Genomic DNA, 21,195 nt, shown 5'->3' with positions numbered 1-21,195 from the left:
ATTCCTTTTTAATAAAGACAGCCACATTAGGATGCAGGGAAGTTTACAGTCCTTGAAGCCCCCTGGTGACACCCCGGAGCGTTGGTCAGTGCCTTGCTCAAGCTCTGCAGTCACACTTCACCAAAGAACTCTTCACAGGCCATCTCCTGGCAATGGCACTGTGCTCCCACAGTGCAAACTTTCAGAATGCCTCCAAGGCTTTTCCTTCCCTCCAGGTCTCTCCCCCCAGGTGAAGCATTTTGGTTTAAAGCGGAACAGCACAGACCCATCACTTGTTAATTCAAGTTCATCGACTGCCTTTAAAGGCCTTTCTTCCTCTTCTGCTTTATATCTTTAGTCTTCTTAAACTTCTTCTGCTGCTTGGGTCCTCCTCTTGCTGTTTCCAATTTTCTCTTCTCACTGGGAAACAGGAACAGAACAGCTGTTAAAGGCACACTGGATTCCCCTACAGCTGGGAAGGTTTTGTTGTTAAAGGGTCTACATAGAAACATGGCTGGGAGAAAGCCCTTCCAGTTCCTTGGGTCACTGAAACTGGTGCTGCAGACAGCATGAACAAGAGCATGACCTAGATTTCTTGTGTCTTCAGCTTCTCTAACCCACTTTGAATCCCCTGATTTTTAGCTCTTGCCATTGCTCTCCAAGACTTGAAGTTGTGTGTCCTGAAGGCAATTCATAGAAGGGCATCTGCAATTTAGAGTACCTAGGAAAATATTGCCCCTGACAGATAGAAGGACAGGATCTTCTTCCTGCACCAGGGCAAACATGACAGAGCTCTGATCTCTGCCAGCACTGACAGGACTCTCTCATTCCTGTGAGGCTTCTGGAAACTCACAGCTTCCAGCATCCATGACAACCCCACAAATGTGCAAAGGGTGGAAGAGAGACTTCAGCTGCCAGGCACCTCAGGAAGGGGAAACAAGCAAGCAGGCAAGTCTCAACTATAAATCCCCAAGGAAAAGAGGAGGAAAGGCTCCATGCTGGGCAAGGCAGAATAAAGAAGATGGGTGCAAAGGAAGGAACTGCAGAATGCAGGCTCAGTGTTTTGCAGGCTCCAGTCCACATCTGAAGGAATTGCTCCTCCCTGGTGTGCACTGCCTGCAATGGGACTGCCACAAGCTCCCAGCCACTGTGAGCTCCCACAGCAAGGGAGACAGTTCTGTGGAAGGAGTTCCTCCTTTAAAAGTGGCTCAGGGAGGACCAGTGCCAGCTTCTGTGCACAACCAGGATCAAGCCTCATCCATGTCAACAGACAAAAGGTTACTCTGAGCAAGTGAGTTCCACAGAGACTGTCAGAGCCACTCAGAACTCACAGCAGCAGCCTCACCCCTGCAGGAACCCCACGAGCACCCAGCAGAGCTCTCAGCTCCTCACAGCCTGCTTGCTCTGGGGAAACTGAGAATCTACTGAGGCCACTAAGTTAATTTTATCTGCATTCAGTTCTTGGGGGGAAAAACCCCAAACCATGAGGATGAAGCTCTCAGGAAAGAGCAGAGAGAGCTCTGTGGAGTGTTTAACCTTTTCAAGCTGACGACGGAGGCGTTCTGCCCTGCTTTGCTCAGCACCGCGTCCCACTCCTCATCATCGCCCCGGATAATGTACCTGAGAGAAGGGGGAAAGGAAAATCCAAGTGAAATTGCTAGCACCAAGGGGAAAATAAATCAGGTGATCAGATTGTCTCTACAAACAAAGGCAGTGCCTGGGCACCCAACCAGACCAGCGCTTGGCAATACAAACCCAGAGCGGCACAGGGATGCAAGAGTTTGTCACAACTCCGCCAGCAGACTCAGCCCAAGCGAGGTCAGTAGCAACCAACAGCTGCCCCCACCCCAAACTGGGCAGTGTCAAAGGAAGTTCTCCCAGGAACCCTCCTTGTAAACAGCACAAAACTGTTCCATGAAAGCCTCTCATCAGAAGAGCAGAGTGCTGAGGGGAGCACCTCTGTCATGGGAGTGAAAAATGAGGCCACACAAGAGGGGAGAGCGGCAGCGCTGCAGACCGCTTTGCCCACTCAGTTTCTGAAACACAGACCTTGAATCACTGCAGCTTTGAGCCTGATGGCCACAAGCAGATCCACATTCACTACACAGGTTTCTTTATAAAAGCTTGAGGGCTCTTTTTAATTCTTCCCCCCTCCAAAACCCCAGGCTGGTTGGTTGTGGTGGTCAAGGAAGAGGATGCAAAAAGCAAAGGCTTGCGCTGGGAGGTCAGCTACATTAGCAGCTGCCTGGAGACCTGGACCGGTGCAGCTCTGCAGCAGCCCAGGGAAAACTGAAGACCTGCAGCTTTCTTTTGAAAAGGGGAATTAAGACAACAATTGCTATTCAAATAAGCTCATGTTCTGAGCCTCTTGGCTGGGTGTTCAAGTACCCTGGAAATTACATGGCAATTTAACTAGGCAAAGCAGCCATGTAGCAAAATCTGAGTGGCTGCTCTCCGTCTCCAGTTCTCACCACTCACAACGGCCTTGCCTTTGTTCAGACAAGGCTGAGCTACACTGCACAAAGCCCTTTCAAATCAAACCACTCTCTCTCTTCCCCAAGTTTTCTATAACCTGCATTGAAAAGTGTTCAGAAGAGATTTCTCTCTCTCTCTCCCCTCATGGACAAGAACATAAATCTATTCCTGGGGAAAAAAAGCCCAAAAGGGAACATGTAGCAAGAAGGCAGCTATGTAACACTCAGTGCCAAGGACTGGGAGGCAACTGTCACACAGCTCTGGTGGTTCTCCCAATGTGACTGACTTGTAAGTCTCATCCAGTCACAGCCAGTTTTGCCCTTCCTTAAGACAACTGAAGAGTCAAAGCAGCTTTTAGTCCTTTTCTCAGATTTAACAGAGATTAAACCAGAGCCATCCCAGACTTTTCTGGGATGTCAGCAGAGTGAGCAGGACTTGTAAGGCAAAAAAAGGGAAGAGAATCAGTGGCATGTAGCACTGAGTCCAGACAGAGAGAGAGAGACATCTGCTGACACTTGAAGTTAACTGCTCCAACTCAGTGTCCAGCTCCACAGCAGGTAAAAGGCATCTGTGCACTCATGAAAAGCTCTCCTTGGTGGTTCTTTTCCTGTTGCCTGGGGGGACTGATACTGGGTTTTTGTTAAACCAGAGAACAATTCCATCAGCCAGGTACCATTTTCACTGGAGCTGCACACAGAGCTAAGCCAGACAGCAAACAACAGGACCTGAGTATCCTGGTTTAAGACAACTAATGACAACTTCTAGGAGCAAGGGAAACTCAGTTTGCAGCCAGGCAGCTTGCTTTGTTACTCCATACTACAGAACTCCCATGTGTACAACAGCCACACTGTACACAGCCAGGAGCAAAACTGACACAGGAGACATGCTAAGAATTTCCCATTTAAGTGACAAAAGAACTCAGCACTGGCAGAGAGCTGAGGATGGATCCAGCATTCCCCTCATCAGCACATCCTCTGTTTGCAGCACTGTAACAATGAGCCAGCCCTCACAATTCAGCTGGTACAGCTCCACACAGACAGCTGCACATCAGCTGTCTGCCAGCTCACAGGCTTTTGCTTTCTGTTCAAAACACCAAGCAGAAAAAGGGAAGGCAGAAGTTCAGCCCTGGGCCTGTGACACCTCTCAGGCACTGCCCTCAGTCCTGGGGTGAGCAGGTGAATGGCCCTGAAGAGCAGAGGTTACTCAGTTCCTACTGGAAGCAAGGTTCCGAGTGTGAAACAAAGCAGCCTCCAGCAGAGCCAACCCCCACAGGTTACTGCCTGGCTGTCAGGCACACAATGCCCCCAGTTCTCACTCCTGCAGCAGCACAGGCTCAGCTCACCTGGCCACTGCTGACAGCACCCATGGCTACTTCTCATGCACTGCTGGCTGGAGACTGTGATACTGCCATGGCAGTGCTCAGGCCTCAGCAGGACGTGCTAGTGACCTGGCATCCAAACAGCCATCAGGGGAAAACTGCCTTTGAGACTCAAACAGACAAATTCTTACTGTGTGAGGTCCATGCCCTTCAGCTTCCCCACTTCTTCCTTGTGCTTTTCTTGGAATTCCTTAGCAGCTTCTTCCTACAACAGGACAGAAGAACAGATGCATCAAGTTCCCAGTGCAGCAGTGAGCCAGGGAAACACCTTTCCCCCTGAACTCCCTGATCCAAATGCCAGATGGTGCTGAGAGGCTTCTGCCTTTTAAACAGTTGCATTTCCATGTTGTTTGTATACTTGCAGAGCAGAACTCCAGCAACACCTCAGCAGATTCTGCAGCCAGTCTGTGCTGCAGATTAACAAAGGATGACTACAAGCATGCAGAGCTGTCAGGTTTTAACTACCACCAAGTGACAGATGTGATGTGGAATCCTTTTCATTAAGAAAAATGCTCAGATTGCAAGGGAACACTCTGATTAAATTTAGGTTGTAAGATTTAGATGACACTCCAGGGAGCCCCCATGAAGCCTTCACACATCTATCAAGAAGAAAGTTCATAATTACCAAATCATCACTTAAAGATTTCAGCGTTGGCTCCATGACAATATCCTTTGTTGCCACCATCTGCTCCTCCACAGCTTTTTCCTGGACTGCATTGAACAACTGTAAAAGAAGTAAGAAATCACAGAGAGAAATCCAGATCCAAAGCTTTCCAATTATTTCACTGGACTCCAAATCTACCTCTAAAAGAGACTGGAAAGTTTACTTCCCAAAGGTGAGATGCCACCAATGCACTGAAGAACCATAACCAGCTGGCAGCATGGGCTGTGTCCTCAGCATTTTGGTCAGGGACACCTCGAGCACCCTCCCCACAGCAACCAGTGCCAGGAATACCTGCTTTTCCCACTGGGATTTTCCCATCTTACAAAGAACTTCACAGTCAGTGACTGGGGACATGGTAAAGGCACACAGTTCTGACTGAGCTTTCTCTCAGTGCCAGGCTGGAATTGCACTGTGGTGCAGCAGCCCCCAGGCCAAGCTGTGCTCTCTCTCACCTGCACTACTTTGCGGATGATCCTGTTGAAGAGGCCCATCAGCTGGCTGCTGGGAAGCTCCACCTCCTTTTCCAGCTGCTCCAGGGATTTATGCTGTAGGCCAATCCCTAGGAAAAGAGCCTAAGGACATGCCATGGGCTGCAGTTACAGAGGCTTTCCCAGCAAATACACACGGCACCCTCTACACTCCCCCCACGAAGCTGCTCTGCTACCACCCGGAGCCCAGGGGCATGGGAGCAGCCCAGCCTGGTTCAGAAGCCAGCTGGCATTCCACACTCAGGACAGGTCAGCATTTGGAGGGCATGACCCCAAAGATTTTGAGGGAGTTTTAAGCCACTGTTCATAGAATCACAGAATGGTTTGGGTCAGAAGGGACCTTAAAGATCACTGACTTCCAACTCCCTCCCATGGGCAGGAACACCTCCTACTACACCAGGTTACTCAAGGCCTCATCCAGCCTGGCTCTGAACACTTCAGGGTTGAAGCCTCCATACCTTCTCTGGGCAACCCGTTCCAGCGGCTCAGCACCCAACCTTCCCATCCTATTGCAAATGCATGGCATGCTTCACCAAACACACATGGAGTATGATCCCTGGATACCTTTGATTCAAAGCAAATACTACAGGTGGAAGAGCTCCACAAGGAGGGGCAATCAGGAAGAGGAGCCCAGAGGAAGCAGCTAACTGAAGTCCTCTTTCCAAGCTGAGATGAAGCAGGAAGCTCTTCCAAGCACACGCAGCAGGAGCTGATGTGGCTGGTCCCAGCCATACCTACCGACTGCGCAGCAGAGAGAGAGACATCTCCCATCTGGTGGAGAAAGAACATCCTGGCCAGGGTGGGCACCATGTCCATGATGAGATGGTAGTCCACCATGTTGCGAGAGTACATCTCCAACCTCTTCAGGTCATAGGGGATGAAGAGCGATTCCAGCTCGGCGCGGCTGAGGGCTGGGGGGCAACACGAAGACAAAAGCCTCAAGGCTGCTCCTCAGGGCTGTCCAGGACCTCAGTATTTAACTTGTTCCTCTTCTCAGCAGTGAAGAAAAGCCAAGTGCCACTCCCTAGGCTCCCAACACCCTTCAGAAGCCAGCACACCAGGTACAACCCTGCTGCTCAGGCTTGGCTGTTCAAAGCCTTTTCAGACAGACATCCATCCACACCCAAAGCAATGCAACTGCCAAACCAGACCAGTGCCATCCACTTGAAGATGCCAGAGACTGAAAACAGTGAGGCTGAGAAACACACTGCCCAGGCTTTATCTGTTGAACTGTCTTGTGTTAAAGAGCTTTGTTCGCTTGTAGCAGCAGCCAGAACTCTTCCACCAAGGCAGGTGCTCAAACCCCACAGGACACAAATCACCTCCTAAGAGGTCTCCCCTCTGGCAGGCACAGTGAGAAAACAGCAATCTGCTTTTAAGCCAGAAGTGCCTGTTCCAACTGTCTGTCCTGGCCCTCCTGGTCACACTTCCTGCGTGCTTCCCCCACCAAGTGCTGGAGTGAGCCCAAGAACATGCAGCTGAACTAAAGCCTCTCTCCTTGACAGACATCGTGTTCCAGTTCCCAGACTTCTGAGGACAGCCTTCTTCCTCAGGTCCTAAGCAAGCTGCTCTGTGTACTGACCCCTTGCTATCTGAGGCTTCCCTTTTAACTCCAGGCTGGATTTGGCAGCTGTCAGTACCCATCCAAGTCTTGGCATGCTGTTACAGTCAGAGGCCCTCTAATTTTGGGTTACTCAAATATTCAATCAAAATAGCATGGAAAAAACACCCCAGACCCACCAAACCCCCACTCCTACCTGTTTCCAGTGGCAGAGAAAGTCCCTGCAGCTTTTCCCCAGAAACACAAGCATGGCTGTGGCTAACAGGAGCACACCAGGCTGTAAGCCTCTGCTACCTGACCCAGAGTGACTCCTGGCACTTCCCAAAGGCATCATCCCATGCATGTGTGTGAGAACTCTGCTAAACATGCAGGCAGGACTTTGAACTGCCATGTGCCTGAAGGCTGTGGGCCAGGACACTCACCTGGCTGTGGCTGCTGCTTGATATTTTTGTTCTGTAGAATATTCAAGGCCAGGGAAGGAGAGAAGGTGCTGAACTGGTAGGAGAGCAGAGACAGGAAGCGCCGCCTGAAGTCTGTGGGGCGAGATGGCAAAATAAACACCTCCTGGGGACAGCTGCAACAGATGGCCCAGAAGGTTCTTCTAGCATCAGGGAAGTGGAAGTTACCTTTCCAGAAGGCAGTAAGCCAAGGCTCCTGCTCGGTGTCCTCATCGCTCAGCATCTTCAGCATGATGCAGGAGTGCTCCCCAGTCAGGTCGTTCTGACAAGCAAGAAACATTTCCCATCAGCAGCAGCAGCCTTCTGCACTCTGTGCTCAGCTGAAGAAGGCAAAGGTCTTCTAAATCAACCACCCAGGTATTGGCTGCTGCTGCTCCCCACTCCCTAAGGTAACCTTCCAGCACTTGCCAGATCCCAGTGCTGAGGGATTTTGCCTTCCTGAGGGAACCAGCAGCCACTGGTACTGCACATTCCAGGGGCAGCTCAAGAGAGAAAACACAAGAGCAAAGTGCAGTGCCATGGACCAGCTTCTCCCCAAAAGTCCTGCAACTGCCAGTGCTACTCTCTGTAAGCAGTCAGGAGCAGCCAGCTGAAGGGCCACTGTGGTTTATTAACAGCCCTCAGCAGCAGCACCTTTGTGCTCATCTCTACAGAGCAAGCTACTTAGAACACCACACTTACAGCCCTAAAACTTTACTCCTTCACTCGACTGTAGACCCAAAGAACAAAACCAACCCCCCAGTGTAGCCTCAGAAACCCTTCCTGTCCCAGTCACACCTCCCAGAAGCTAATGGAGATGCCCAGTGATTGCCTTCAGGAACTCTGTGCTACTTACTGGTGTCTGCCTCAGATACACAGGCACAAATCCAGCACGTTTCCAAAACCTGGGGGCATGGAGAAGACAACAGGCACTGAGGACTGTGGAGCTGTTGGTGCTACAGTAATACTTGTGCTTAAATGCAATCTACCTCCTGCACAAGAACAACTGGTGAAAAGGGAGCAGAAGTCTGGAAGAGACACCCAGCAGCTGCTGAAAAGGAACACTGACAGAAAAGAGCACTCAGGGTCAGCCCCACCAAGCAAAGATCTTACAGGAGGAGTGGGCAGGAAGCTGTTCCAGTTCTAGGAACTAAGTGAAGCATGCAGAGACAAAGAGAACACCCAAGGGATAAACCATCTGCATCTATACCCTGCATTGTTTGCATGTTTGGTATTATTAGAATGCTTTATACAGCTGTACTTCTGTAAGTAGCAAATGGACTAATGCCTTACTTGAGCAATCTGGGGGTCAGGCCATAGGACACCCCCAGATAGTCCAGGCTTTCAGCTTGTCTCTCACTCAGCTTGAGAAGCAAGGGAGGCAAGTCCTTCCGAGGGGTCAGCACCTCTTCTAACAAACTGACACTCTGGAAAAGAAGGTGGGGATGGTTTAGCAGCAGTCCTCACAGAGCTCTGCAAAGGAAACCTCTTCTGTCTAAGAAGGATGACAGGAATTCCCTCCTTACAGAGCAAAACCACTGTTGAGAGGTACAGGGGAAACAAACCCAGAAAACACAGCAAATGCCCTGAGCTCCATACCTCACTGCTCACACTTGCAATTTCCTTTGGCTTTTCAGTTGCTTTCTCATCCAGACATGGGAATTTGCCTTCGTAGTACATCTGCAGCAAGGCCAGAGCCCTGCTGCCATAGCCCATCTGTGAAACAGGAAGGCACTGTAAGCAAAGGGATCAGCCTGGTTTTCAACAAGAGGCAACAACTTTCTCCCCTTACAAACCCATTAACAATCACCAGGGCAGAGGTCACTCACTCCCTGAACAGATTTCCTCTCTTTGCTGCACAGCAGCTCCCCAGAGCAGGACACTACAGAACCTGGATGACCCAAACCACACAGAGTGCCCAGCTGGCACTTTAGGACTGAGTATTCATTCTTGGTACTTAACTGTGGCATGCACATTGGTAATCCCAATTCCAAACCTTGGTTGGCTACTGCTGCTGGCATGCTACAGTGCTGCCTGCTGGCAGAGGGACTGGCTTGCCACTCACCCAGATGAAAGCAATGTCCCCAGCCTGCTGCGGCAGCCCCTGAGCAGGGCCTGACCTCATTAGCTATGCAGCCAGCACTGGCTCAGTCCCCAAGCTCAAAATGCTGAAAGCATCTGAAATCATTGCCCTCTTGAATTCTGCCTGCAGATCCTTTCTCATGGGGCCACTGCTGGCTACTCAGAGCAAGCAGGTTCCAAGCAACCTTACCCCCTGATAGTCCGGGTGAACGGCGATACGAACGACGCGCCCGCCGGACAGGCCCCCGAAGTCTGGATCCTGGAACTGTGCAGGAGACAAAAGTCAGCTTGAAGCACACAGCTGGCTGCTCTGGAGACAAAAAACAGTGCTGCAATATATCCTGGGTGTGAGGACCCAGATTAGTGTGGTCAGTTTTGGGCCTTTCACTACAAGGACACTGAGGTGCCGGAGTGTGTCCAAAGGAGAGCAACTAAGCTGGCGAAGGGTCCTGAACACAAGTCTTGTGAGGAATGCCTGAGGGCCCTGGGTCTGCTGGCCTTCAGAAGAGGAGGCTGAGGGCAGACCTCATTGCCCTCAACAATCACCTCAAAGGAGGCTGGAGCCAGATGGGAGTTGGTCTCTTCTTGCATGCAACAAATTACAGGACAAGAGAAATGGCCTCAACTTGTCCCAGGGAAGGTTCAGGTTGGAACCTCAACCCAGAGAAGGTTGTCAGGCATTGGAACAGGCTGCCCAGGGAGGTGGTGGAGTCACCATTCCTGGAAGGGTTTAAAAGATGCATGGCTGTGGTGCTGAGGGACATGGCTTAGTGGTGGTGTCTTAGCAGTAGTGCTGGGATTGAGGGCGTGAGGCAAGCAGTTGGACTGGATGATCTCAAAGGCCTCTTCCACCCTCCACAGCTCTATGGCTCTACACAGCTGGATCATTTACCTGCTCTGAAATGGTCCAGGGGATAAGATCACCAGAAGCTTTCTTTCCCCTGGACAGGCTGTTCATGATGGACTGCCGAGAGATCTCTCCCTCCAGGCACACCTGCCAGAAAAGGTAACAGACCATGAGTGGAGAAAAGGCTTCCCCCAGAGCACACTGGGTACCCCTGCTGCAGCAGCAGCATCACACCATGCTGCAAGAGAAGCCTGAAGACAGCACAGAAAGTACTCTGTGCATTTTCTGTACTCCATCAACAGCAAACACAGAAGCTTCTCCCACTAGTTGTTCTTCTCTTTAAATGCCAGACAGTTCTCCTTTAAACAGGGCTGCTCCTGCTAAGAGGCAGTAGATGTGTCAAACAGATAGCTAAGAACCTGTGTTCTCCAGGAAGGAAGCACAGAGCCAGGTAGCCAACAGTCAAGGACTGAAACAATTCTACACTCTTAAGCAGGTACATCTGAGGAGTTTGTACTTTGGCAGCTGCAAATGGAAGCATTACCTGCACCACAGCAAGCACTTCTGGCAGGGAGTTCTGGGTAGGTGGAACAGGTGGCAAAAGGCAAAAGAGGTGATGGGCAGGTGCATCAGACAGCATCTGGAGGTCGTTGGGAGAGTTCTGGGGGGTAAAAACAGCAGAAATTTGAAGATGTAGTCTGTGAGAAGAGCTTCAAAGTGCAGTGTAATGCTAGTGGCTGACTGGTAAATAATCCTCCAGTGTCAGAATCCAGGGCTGAGAAACCTGGAACTAGTTCTGCTGATGGCTGAAGCCCCCAGGCCAGCTCCTGGCTGTTACCCTGCCAGACAGCGTTTTCCTTAAGGGAAACCTCTTGCTCTAATCTGGATGGAACTGAACTCCCTGTTTTACACAGCTACCTATCCCTTAATCTACCAAATCTTAGTCAAGTGTAACATTTGTAGTGCTGAGTACTTCAGTACTGACTTCACCACTCACATTAGCCATGAGATCTTGAGAAAGCTTGAGATGAACTCTTACTCTTTTCAGTAGCACAAGGGTACTCTTTTGGCTAACCTGAGGTTAGAATGCACTCACTGGAGAACTGCACTGACACTACTCTGACAAGCCTGCAGGTTCATCTAGGACTTAGCCTTCAGAATTACTCAAGGCAAAAGTGCTGCAGATATTCATCCAGCACCGAGGCAGAGATCATCTTGGAGAAAGGAAAACATGGATCAGCACACAACAAGAAGCAACTGAGGCTGTTCAGGCATTTCAGTTAGGCCAACAGAACTGGACAAGCCCTGCTCCCTCCATAAAGTTCCTAGCTGAAATGTTGCTAGAAGGAGCACAAGCTTTACCTTGTAGTGTGAAGCCACATAGAGGGCCATCAGCCTCTGCAGAAAAACTTCTGATGCTCTGTGGTAGCAAAAAAGTGTGTCTCTGTTTACATAGTACCTAACCAGAGAGGTTAAGGAAACAGCCTGCTTGGAACCAAGGAGAAAGTCCTTGTTGGTTTAGGAGTAAGACTTTAATAGAGCTCTGGGCTGCTTGCTGGCTTCTGCTCCCAGGCTCTACAGCATGAGTGACTTGGAGCAGCATTCACAGCTTTCATGCACTCCATCTGCAAAGCTAACCTCCAGCAAGGGCTTTCCTTCAACCAACCCTTCCTTAGGGCTGTCTGTGCAGTAACAGTCCTGCTAAGACAAAGCACCAGCCTTACCAGGCAGTGGTCAGAGCTCCTCATAGACTTTTGCCCATAGATCAGGTGCTGAGGTTCTCATGCTAGCTGGAGAGCCTCACTACTAAGGGAAGTGGAACAGCCTCCTTCACCCAAAAGCAAGGTGTTTTGATCAGAGCACCACATGAGTAAGGATACAGGTCACAAGTCTCAGGCAGTGGGCAGCCAGAGATGATTCTGGTGATGTTGAGACAGTCCAGACACAGCAGATCATTCAACCACTTTTCAACTGGGTCACCAGGGGCATATCTGATTGACTCGTGGAGGGAGACTTCATGCAATGTACGAGCTGCAGATCGCAGGGGAGAACATCAGGTGTTGGAAGCCACAGCTAGCAAAGCATCCAGCAGGATCAGTGTCCTGCAGGCAGCTCCCAAGAGATTAGAAAATCATGACTCCTACAGGCTTCATCCCTTCAAAGCTTTTACCTCTGAAAATCATGAGTCAAAACCAGAGAACTCCTTCATTTCCCCATACCAATACCCTCCTACAGGTTCAAAGTACAGATGGGATAGCCCCAGGGCTGGCCAAGCCAGCAGCAGCACAGATCTTAGCTGTACACCACAGGCCAGAATGCAGTGGAGTACCTGAGGCAAGTTTAGCTGTAGCTGTAGATTTGTTCTCTGCTGTCAGGGTGACTTGGGTTTGTGCACTCTGCTGCCGGAGCTGCTGAATGAGCTTCAGGGAGAGCGAGCGGCCAGTGCCCTCGTACCTGAAAAGCAGGGGACAAAAAGTCTGCAGCAAGCAACCAAAGAGCAATCCTGAGTCATGGGGAAGCTCCAGCACAGAGCCAGGCTGCCCTCCAGAGCTTTGTGGCCATTGTGAGGGCCCCAATCCTATGTGAGAACGGCTGCCTTTTGATGCTCTTGCCCATGCAGGACAGGGCAGCCTACACTGGCACTTCCTTAGTCTCACCATCCTGGAAGGAAGATGTCATTCTTCCCTCTCTCCTAACAGAGCAGAATCCTTGCTCCTTGTAGCAGGACAGAGAAGGTGCAAGTTAAACACTTCATCCACAGTGGAACCAAAGCAAGAAGTCCAAGTACTGACCCTTGGTTATTTTAAGGAGCAGTTCCATGACAGATCAAGAGTCAGCACGACCTGATGGAACAGTGTGCAGTAAACACACTGCTGGAGATAGGAAATAGTCCTCTGGCATTTGCACACCTGCCTGCCCAGGCAGGCAGATGCTGCTCAAGCCTTACCCATTGATTGTAGAAGCCATGAAGACAAGGTAAGGGCCAAGCAGGTTTTTCACCAAGGGTAGAGGAATGGCAGCAGCTTCATCAATCACAAGGAGCTCAGCTTGACCCAGTTTCACAGAATCAGCAGGGTGTATGTACTGCAAGGCATGAGAGAGGGCAGTGTCACTGCCAGCAGCAGCAGCTCATCAGGAGGTGCCAGAGCTGGCAAAGCTGGAGCCCTGAGAAGCTGTCTGCTGGGCCTGCTCTCCATGGCCATTGAGCCAGGGACTGAGAGATGAAGACAGCTGGGAGAGGGTTGATGTTACCCAACAGGGACTGGGTCATGCCAGCCTGCTCTGCCTATTTCCACACAAATCTCTCTGCAGAGACTGTGGAAAGAAAGGAAAAGTAACCACCAGAAACATTTGCTCTTCCTTCTCTGTTTCTTTCCTCTTCCTTGGCTCTTGTTTCAAGAAAGAGCTGACAAGCAACTACCAAGGCAGCTTTAGTAAAGTACAAGTTATTCACAGCAAGAAATGAGGTGAAAGTCACCAGAAGCAGAGGTCTGCCTGCCTAACAGCAAAGAACAGTTACAGATCACATCAGATGAACAGGCTTCACATGACAGCAGCTGCAGCTCTGGGAGCACCAACAATTAGGAGCAAGAAGCGGGGCAAGAGTGCAAAGCTTACCTGAATGGTCTGTCTGTGCTCCTTGAACACATTCACTCTGACCACAGCCTTGTTGAACTCTGGATTTAAAGACTGAACAATCTCATAGTCCAGATGCTCCTGACAAAATATTGCACAAGAGTGTGAACAAGCTGAGATGGAGGAAAGTAGCAGCAGCAGCAGCCAAACCAGCTCACCAAGAGTACTTCAGCTCCTACCCAGCACCTCATACAACACAGGCTTCAGAGGCCTCAGAACTCAGGAATTATTTACTTGTATGAAGAACTATTTCACAAACTGCTTCACCCCCCTTAGAGAAGGAAACATAACTGTGGCATCACTCATTTCTGCAGCACAGCACTCAGCAGGCTGGTAGCCAATGTGAGTCAACACAAATCACAGGTGAGATGCAGACCCCCTCCTGACAGTACTGTCAGATACGTTGCTCTCCTTACCTGATACTGCAGTGCATCAAAGCCTTTAAATATGAACTCAAAGAGAGTGTGAAGGTTGTCAGGGCTTGGAGATGTGACAAAGATATTGGAGTAACTGCACAGAAAAATAAAACAGGAGTGTAACTCTCTTTCCAAGACATTTTACACACACACACTAAGCAGAGTACTTCCTTTACATGAGGGCTTCGTTTCACCTAATCACCTAAACTCAGCAGATTCCTGCAGACATCCCAATTTCACAGTCACAGAGTGGTTTGGGTTGGAGGGGACCTGAAGGTCAATCACCTCTGGTAACTTGTGCCTGTTTATGGTGAATGTTAAAGACTGAGCTTTTCTTACTACTATAAACCAAAACCCCCTGAATATCAGCACAGGCAGCAATCAAAAGAAGTAAGAGCAAACAGGAGGGGTGTAGGAGTGGAAATTACAAGTATGTTCAGGTTCTGTCAGCATCTTTTTCAGCTCATGGATGCAAATAAAGCCTGGGAGACTGGAGGGGTTCACTCACCCAAAAGCCACTGCTCCAGCTATAGCCAGTCCCAAAGCAGCAGATTTACCACGGCCCCTGGCTGCTGTTAGGGCCACAGTGCTCCTCAAGGTCTTCTCAGAAATGGCTTCAATGAATTTCAGAACTGCTTTTGCCTGAGGATCAGGAAAAAACCCACAAAAAACTGTGTTTAAATTCAGCATTACTCACTCTTAGCACTAGCATCTGTCTTCCTCCCTGGAGAAAGGAAGGAGAAGGAGAAGGTGGGGGAGACGGACATTAAACCCCAGACAGATGTGCCAGATGTGGTCACCCTGAGCCACTGAATTCTTGCAGTTATTCCAGTCAGAACAGGCAAATCATCAGCACATCTCCATGCCACTGCCCACAGAGCACATTCAGCAAGACAGGAAGCAGCACACTGCTCTCCAAGGAGTGAGACACACATCTGGCAGTCAGAAGATCTACTGTAAAAGGGCTTCAGCATTGCAGAGCTCTGGGAGCCTCCAGGCTGAACTAGAGCCTCTCAGTGCACACTCAGAACCCAGGAGAGACAGCTGCAGCAGGGCCTGCATTTGCACTGGCCAGTGGCTCTCAAACTGGAGTTAAGGCAGTGTAAGGCAGGCAGCAAGAGGAGTATGTTCAGACTCTTTTCAGCTGCCATTCTGAACTAACCTGAACAGGTTCTGTCTCCTGCTGAGCTCAGGCCCTGAGAGCACATCCTCTTTTTAAACCCAGGCTTCTCCTCCCAGAAGCTCCCTGTCTCCATTCTAGTCCTGCCACTTATTTGAGCTTCAGGAAGTAAACCACTGACACTGAGCTACCATGGCCAAAGCCATCTGCCAAGGAAATTCTCCAAGGCTGCACCCACCACTGTTCACACCCAGACTTGATGACATCAAGATGAGACACAAACATCAGTACCTACCCACCCAGCACAGAGCACCTCAGATTTCACCACCACACCAACCTGATCCAGGGTTTTACATCCATCCACCAAAACTCCTACAGGCTGTGTATCCTGCAGGCTCTCCTTCAGCTCCTTCAGCTCCAAGTCCTGTGGCCGCAGGCTGTCCTCCTGCAAGCACAGGAGTTACCAGAAGTGGGGTAAGTAAAGGACACTTTGGCACCTCACAAGGCTAAGCAGCAATACAGGAAAATCAATACAGGCAAAACCACCAAACTGTGACAGAGAAAAACCCAGGGCAGGGAAGGACAAAAGCCAGGGCAGGGAAGGACAAAAGCCAGGGCAGGGAAGGACAAGACAGCTTCCCACACCTCACCCAGAGGCAGGTACTGTTTCTGCAGAACACTCTGGCTCCTCTCTTCAAGAGCATTATTTGACACAAATCAGAGTGAAGGGAAAGCTCTCTGCTTTTTAAGATCTTTAACACACTGTGGGGCCAGCACAGAGCACTTTCTCCCAGGGGCTGATGCTGCTTACTGACCTGTGACTGTGGTGGAACAGGCGAGATGTTTGCAACGTGGCTGGAGATGGGCAAAATATTCAGCTGATCATCTATCACGATGCAATTCTTGCATGAGGCCAGGGACAGGATGAACCTGAGCAGCAAGGCAAAGGCAGCTCAGTAGGAACACTAGCACCACCCCTATGTTTTGGGGGTTCATTTAAACTCTTGTTTACAGCTGCAGCTACTTAGAGCTGAGCTATGACATCCTCACACAACTGGCAGAGTATCTCTTACCAGAGCTAGGCCTCGCTCACTGGGTAAGAGCTGCTTGCTTGATACAAGAAGCAGGGGGAAACACCTGCAGGAGCCTCCACACCTGGCAGTTTCATGTTTTATAGTGCAAGAATCTGAACCTGGCTGTGCCTAGAGCATTTGTTTCTATGGAAGAGAAGGCTGAGGGGAGACCTCATTGCCCTCTACAACTACCTCAAAGGAGGCTGGAGCCAGGTGGGGGCTAGTCTCTTAACAAGCAACAGGATGAGGAAATGGCCTCAAATTGTGCCAGGGGAGGTTCAAGTTGGGTATCAGGAAAAGTTTCTTCCCAGAAAGGGTTGTCAGGCATTGGAACAGGCTGCCCAGGGGGGAGGTGGAGTCACCACCCCTGGAGGGCGTTCAAAGCTGTGTGGATGTGGTGCCGAGGGACATGGTTTAGTGGCAGTGGCTTAGCAGCAGTGGTGGGATTGTGAGCTCTAGTGAGCAGGTGATCTCAAAGGTCTCCTCCAAGAGGACTCAAGAATGGAACTCAGAACATTTCCAAATTGGGGCCTGTTTGTCCCCAGTACCATACACCAACATTTTGCATGCAAATTCCTCCAGCAACAAACTCTATTCAGTCCCAGGCCAGAATGTGTGAGCTCCACTGAAGCGGCCAAGCCCCACTCCCATGCAAAGCTCTGGGATGACTTCCAATGGGATGAATACAAGATGCTGTTCCAGGTGCCTGGGGACAGAGCCTAGACCCTTGACACCTTCAATAACCTACCTCTCATTAAACCGTCCCACCACGTCCTGGTGTGCCTCCGTCCTGTACCGAGAGTGGACATCCTGAAGCAAAAAGGAAAAGTCACTCTGGAGAGTCAGCAGCAGCCACTGTTTACAAGGGTGTTACTTGTAGGACAATCCAGTTTCTTTTCCACCCTTCCTTTCCCTTTCCATCCACTCCAGATCCCAGAGAGAGTGTGGATTTCCTGCTCGCTGTGAAGCACTCTCAGTTTCCGAAGGCTTGCTAGAAAATGGACTTTCCCCACCGCCACTTTTCCCAGGGCTCTCGCTCTTGTCTGACTGACAGGTCCATTCTGTCAGCTACAGAACACTTCAAACACCTCAGAGATGCTAAGAAAAATTGGTCTATCACTTTGATTTGCCCACTGCCATTGCTACTAACAGAAACAGTTGCTGCTCTAGGTTGAGTACTCCCAAGGTGAACGTCTAGGAATGGAGTTGTAAAGCTGGTCCAGAAACAGGTACAAAGTACTCAACAGGCTCATTTTTCACTTAGATTTTTCTGTAATGTGGGCAGATACCCTAAATACTTCCCAAAACTCTTGTGAAAGAAGCCAGTTACACCTGTGACTGGGAAGTGTTGCTTCCTTATAACCCAGCAGCATTCCCAGACACAGGGGCTGCCTAGGCATAAGGCATTCAATGACAGCGGAGTGAAGGAGGAGGAAGGATGACAGAAGGAAGATCATAGCCCATAAAAGTTATGCTGAACATACCATGGTCATTGTGTAGAGCTGCTTCAGAGAGTTCATAGTCCTGAGGAGAATCACCACAATTCCTCCCCCTTCCACTGTTTCAACAGTTCTAGCGAGCAGATTTGGAGTCAAGGCTTCAAAATCCTAGGAGAGAAACAGAACTTCCAGGTTGCCCAGAGCTCATCAGCAAATCAGCACCTCCTGAAAGGAACTGAAAGCCTAAAGCTCTGAGAGAGTTTAGTTCAGCGCTCACACTGCTATCGACCAACATCACATTCAAGTCCTGCCAGCAAGGCTGCCTCCCCCTCAGAGAGCTTGTAAAGGGTGAGGAAGGTTATTGCAGTTAAACTGACAAAAGCAACAAAACCTATCCCTGCAGCACCGAGGCTGAAAGCAGATCCTGGCACAGTGATGTGTTACAGCCCAAGGTCTCCCTCCTCACCTGGAGCACACACATGCCAAAGGTGTTACCAAGGATCTTGTGAGTCTCGTTGTAGTAACAGTAGCGAATGTTGGTGGCCGCGATGAACAGCTCGAAGGGGTCATCCTCCTTCAGGCTTAAAGTGCCACTTTTAATCTTCTTCTGCAGCTGCCTCATTCGCTTCTTGCGGTGGCTGGAGAACAAAATGACACTCAAGTTCCCTTGGAAAAAGCCTTGGAGCAGTGTGCATTCAGGCCTACCCTCAAACCTAACTAGAAGTCAGAGAGCAGCCTCCAAGGGGAACGCCATGGATCAAGGATGCTGCTTTCACGGCATGCTCCCATGTGCCCTCAGCCCAGAGGTGCACACGAGCAGCTGGCTTTGCAAACCTCTTGGTTGGGATCACAGAATCATTGAACTGAATTCAAGTTTTGGTCTTTTGAGGTTAAACAGGTGAGATTGGTTCAGAACAAAAGAGGTACAGACATGAGCCAGAAGTACCCAGTGCTGATGACAAGCGTATCACAGAGAGCAAAGCTGAGTTCTGCAAGGGCAGACTTCCCACAGCTCCTCCAGGAAATAATTTTGTTTCTCCTTGCATCCCAATCATTCAACCTGCGCTCATCAGACCAGTCACAGCGCTTCTGCCTCACACAGAGCAGCCACCACAGCACAAAACACAAGAGGTATCTCACCTGCTAAAGCCCAGCTCCTTTTTGTAACACCACAGGACAGAGGGTCTGGCCTTTACAGTTGCTTTAGACAGCATGTGATGAAGTATAACCACCTGCCAAAACACAGACACCACCATCAGCTGTGCTCTCTACGCCAAGGTTGGTTAGAATCACAGAATCGTTCTGCTTGGAAGAGACTTTTAAGATCATGGGGTCCAACCATCAACCAGCACTGCCAGGTCACCACTAACCCATGTCCCTCAGCACCACATCTCCACGGTTTTGAAACCCCTCCAGGGATGGGAACTCCACCACTGCTCCGGGTGGCTTGTTCCAGGTCTTGACAACCCTCCCAGTGCAGCCATTTTTCATCACGTCCAACCTAAACCTTCCCTAGGGCAACCTGGCACCGCTCCCTGTTGTCCTGTTGCTTGTTTCTTGGGAGCAGAGACCGACCCCCACCTGGCTCCAGCCTCCTTTCCGGGAGGTGCGGAGAGCCAGAAGATCTCGCCTCAGCCTCCTCTTCCCCAGGCTGAACATCCCTCAGCTGCTCCTCTCAAGACTTGTTCTTCAGACCCTTCATCCGCTTCACTACCTACCTTCGGCCTCAGTTTGCAAACCCCGTTTGCCTGTGCTCGCTTTCGTCGCCTGTCTCGGAGCCTCTCACGCCGCAGGTGCTGCAGGGCAGAGCCTGTGGAGCCCCTTCGCCCGAGTTACCTCCCCCGAGGCAGCCATCGCTCTGCCTCACCCTGCGCTGCGGAGAACGCCGCTACCGGCCATCACCGATCGACCCTTCTTCTAAGCCCGGGCCCGGGATCAGCACACACACCCCCGCCCCGCATGCAGGCCCTGCCCGTAGGGAGAGGACTACCTGGTCCTTGCCGCGGTCACCGACCACCACGAAGAGGGTGCGCTGCCGCTCCGCCACCCCGTTCTCGATCAGCACTCGAATGCGGTTGTCTATTTTCCGGCGCTGCATGGCTGCGGGACGCTGGGAGCCTTCCTCCCTCGCAGCCCGAGCCCCGAGTCCCGGCGCAGTCCCTCCCGGCCCGGCCCTGAGCCCCGCGGCGGCAGCGGCAGCTCCGGCGGCGCGCGGCTCAAACCGCGTGGGAGCGGCGCGGCAGGACCCGCGTGCGCCGCGCCCCGCGGAAGGACCCCGCGGCTGCCCGCGGCGTTCGCCTGCGCAGATGCGAGTCTGGGCAAGCGCTTAACCTGCTCTTCCTCGTGGGAAATCGCGATGGAGCCGGGGAAGCAGTGGTCAGAGCCTCGACCGTGCACTTGTTACTGTACAGACGGAGCTCTGTTGGGCCGTCCCTGATGGGCGGCTGTCACTCACTCCGCAGCGGCTCCCGGAGGAAGGACTCTGATGGAGCAGCGGCTGAGGCTGTGTGCAAAAGGGAAGCGCAGGCAGGCGGCTGGCAGCAATGCGCTCAGCCTCGGCCGTACCTCACTGCGGGGGGAGAAGGCAGAGAGAAGGCATCTTACAGATCCGCCTGAGACTGGGCCAGAGAACGTGGCACCAGCAGCAAGAACTGAGCTTTAGAGAGTAAACGAATAGAATTATTTAAGGAGGACTCTCCACCCCCGAGAAGCACAGGACTTTTGGAAGCTACTTTTAGAACCACCAGTGCAATCCTCAATTATGTATCACACCCCTCCCCCCCAAAAAAGAGCTGGCATCTGGAAGGAGCTCAGACGCTCAGACGCCCCCGGAGATGCAGTCCAGGCCAAAGACAGGGGCCAGGACTCCCCACAGCGATTCTGTTCCTTTAGTTCAGCGACTTTTGTGTCACTGACTGTAAAAAGGGCATAAACCAAATTTCAATGCAACGGCAACATTGATTTTATTCATTAAAAAACCTTTGTTCTAAATAAACCTTGCTTGCAACCAAGCCCCAGCCCTGTTGGGAGTGAGCACCATGCCTCCGCAGCTCCATACGAGCCACTGTCCCTGGCTGTCCTTGGGCAGGGGGAATGGGGGATTTCGAGTCACAATATGCTCATAGAAAGAAGACCGTAGAAAGTAAACAGAGCACATACCCTGAAAGGCAACACGCTCTAGGACCCTCTATTATCTGATACTAAATTGTGTGTCCCCAAGCGACGTTAGGAAACCTGCCTCACAACAAAAGCAGTGGCTTGCAACACTGAAACGCTGCTGTTTGCTAAGAACACAGCTGGGGGGAGGTTTTCCATACAAGATCCCAAGCTGCACAACTGTGGAGCTGCAACAAGAACAACAATTTATTACTCTGTCTTCCAACTTCCAGCAAGAGTTCTCAGAAACACTAAATTCACTCTCCTGTCAGCAGCAGTATTCCTAAGCTGTAACATTAACCTTTCAACACCAAAGTTGAGCCAAGCTCTTTGCATAGATATATTTATTCTTCGCTTTTAATACTGCCAAAGGTTTGAACTTGAACATTTGAACGAGATAATTGAACTAGGGAACATGGTAGGAAGCAGATGTTTAATAGCACT

At 50.8% G+C, this 21,195-nt stretch overlaps 1 protein-coding gene across 1 annotated transcript; it reads right to left on the bottom strand.

The window, feature by feature from the left end:
- NAT10 (N-acetyltransferase 10) lies at positions 1–19,759 on the bottom strand. The gene is made up of 28 exons (XM_009897439.2): positions 19,586–19,759; positions 18,736–18,827; positions 18,062–18,233; positions 17,641–17,763; positions 16,905–16,966; positions 15,899–16,013; positions 15,421–15,528; positions 14,472–14,605; positions 13,964–14,057; positions 13,530–13,628; positions 12,859–12,995; positions 12,241–12,365; positions 11,792–11,942; positions 11,274–11,370; positions 10,456–10,572; positions 9,957–10,058; positions 9,255–9,329; positions 8,582–8,698; positions 8,276–8,409; positions 7,839–7,887; positions 7,172–7,265; positions 6,968–7,078; positions 5,723–5,895; positions 4,949–5,068; positions 4,458–4,556; positions 3,964–4,037; positions 1,516–1,599; positions 1–399 (listed from the first exon to the last, which is right to left on the bottom strand). The coding sequence occupies exons 1-28, from the start codon at positions 19,691–19,693 to the stop codon at positions 300–302; spliced, it is 3,066 nt and encodes a 1,021-aa protein (XP_009895741.1). The 5' UTR covers positions 19,694–19,759; the 3' UTR covers positions 1–299.
- Positions 19,760–21,195: the final 1,436 nt, after the last annotated feature.

This window comes from Dryobates pubescens, chromosome 22, assembly GCF_014839835.1.
Source record: "Dryobates pubescens isolate bDryPub1 chromosome 22, bDryPub1.pri, whole genome shotgun sequence".
Lineage (NCBI taxonomy): Eukaryota > Metazoa > Chordata > Aves > Piciformes > Picidae > Dryobates > Dryobates pubescens.
The sequence above is the reverse complement of the archived record's forward strand: the minus strand, read 5'-3'. Positions and strand labels throughout refer to the sequence as shown.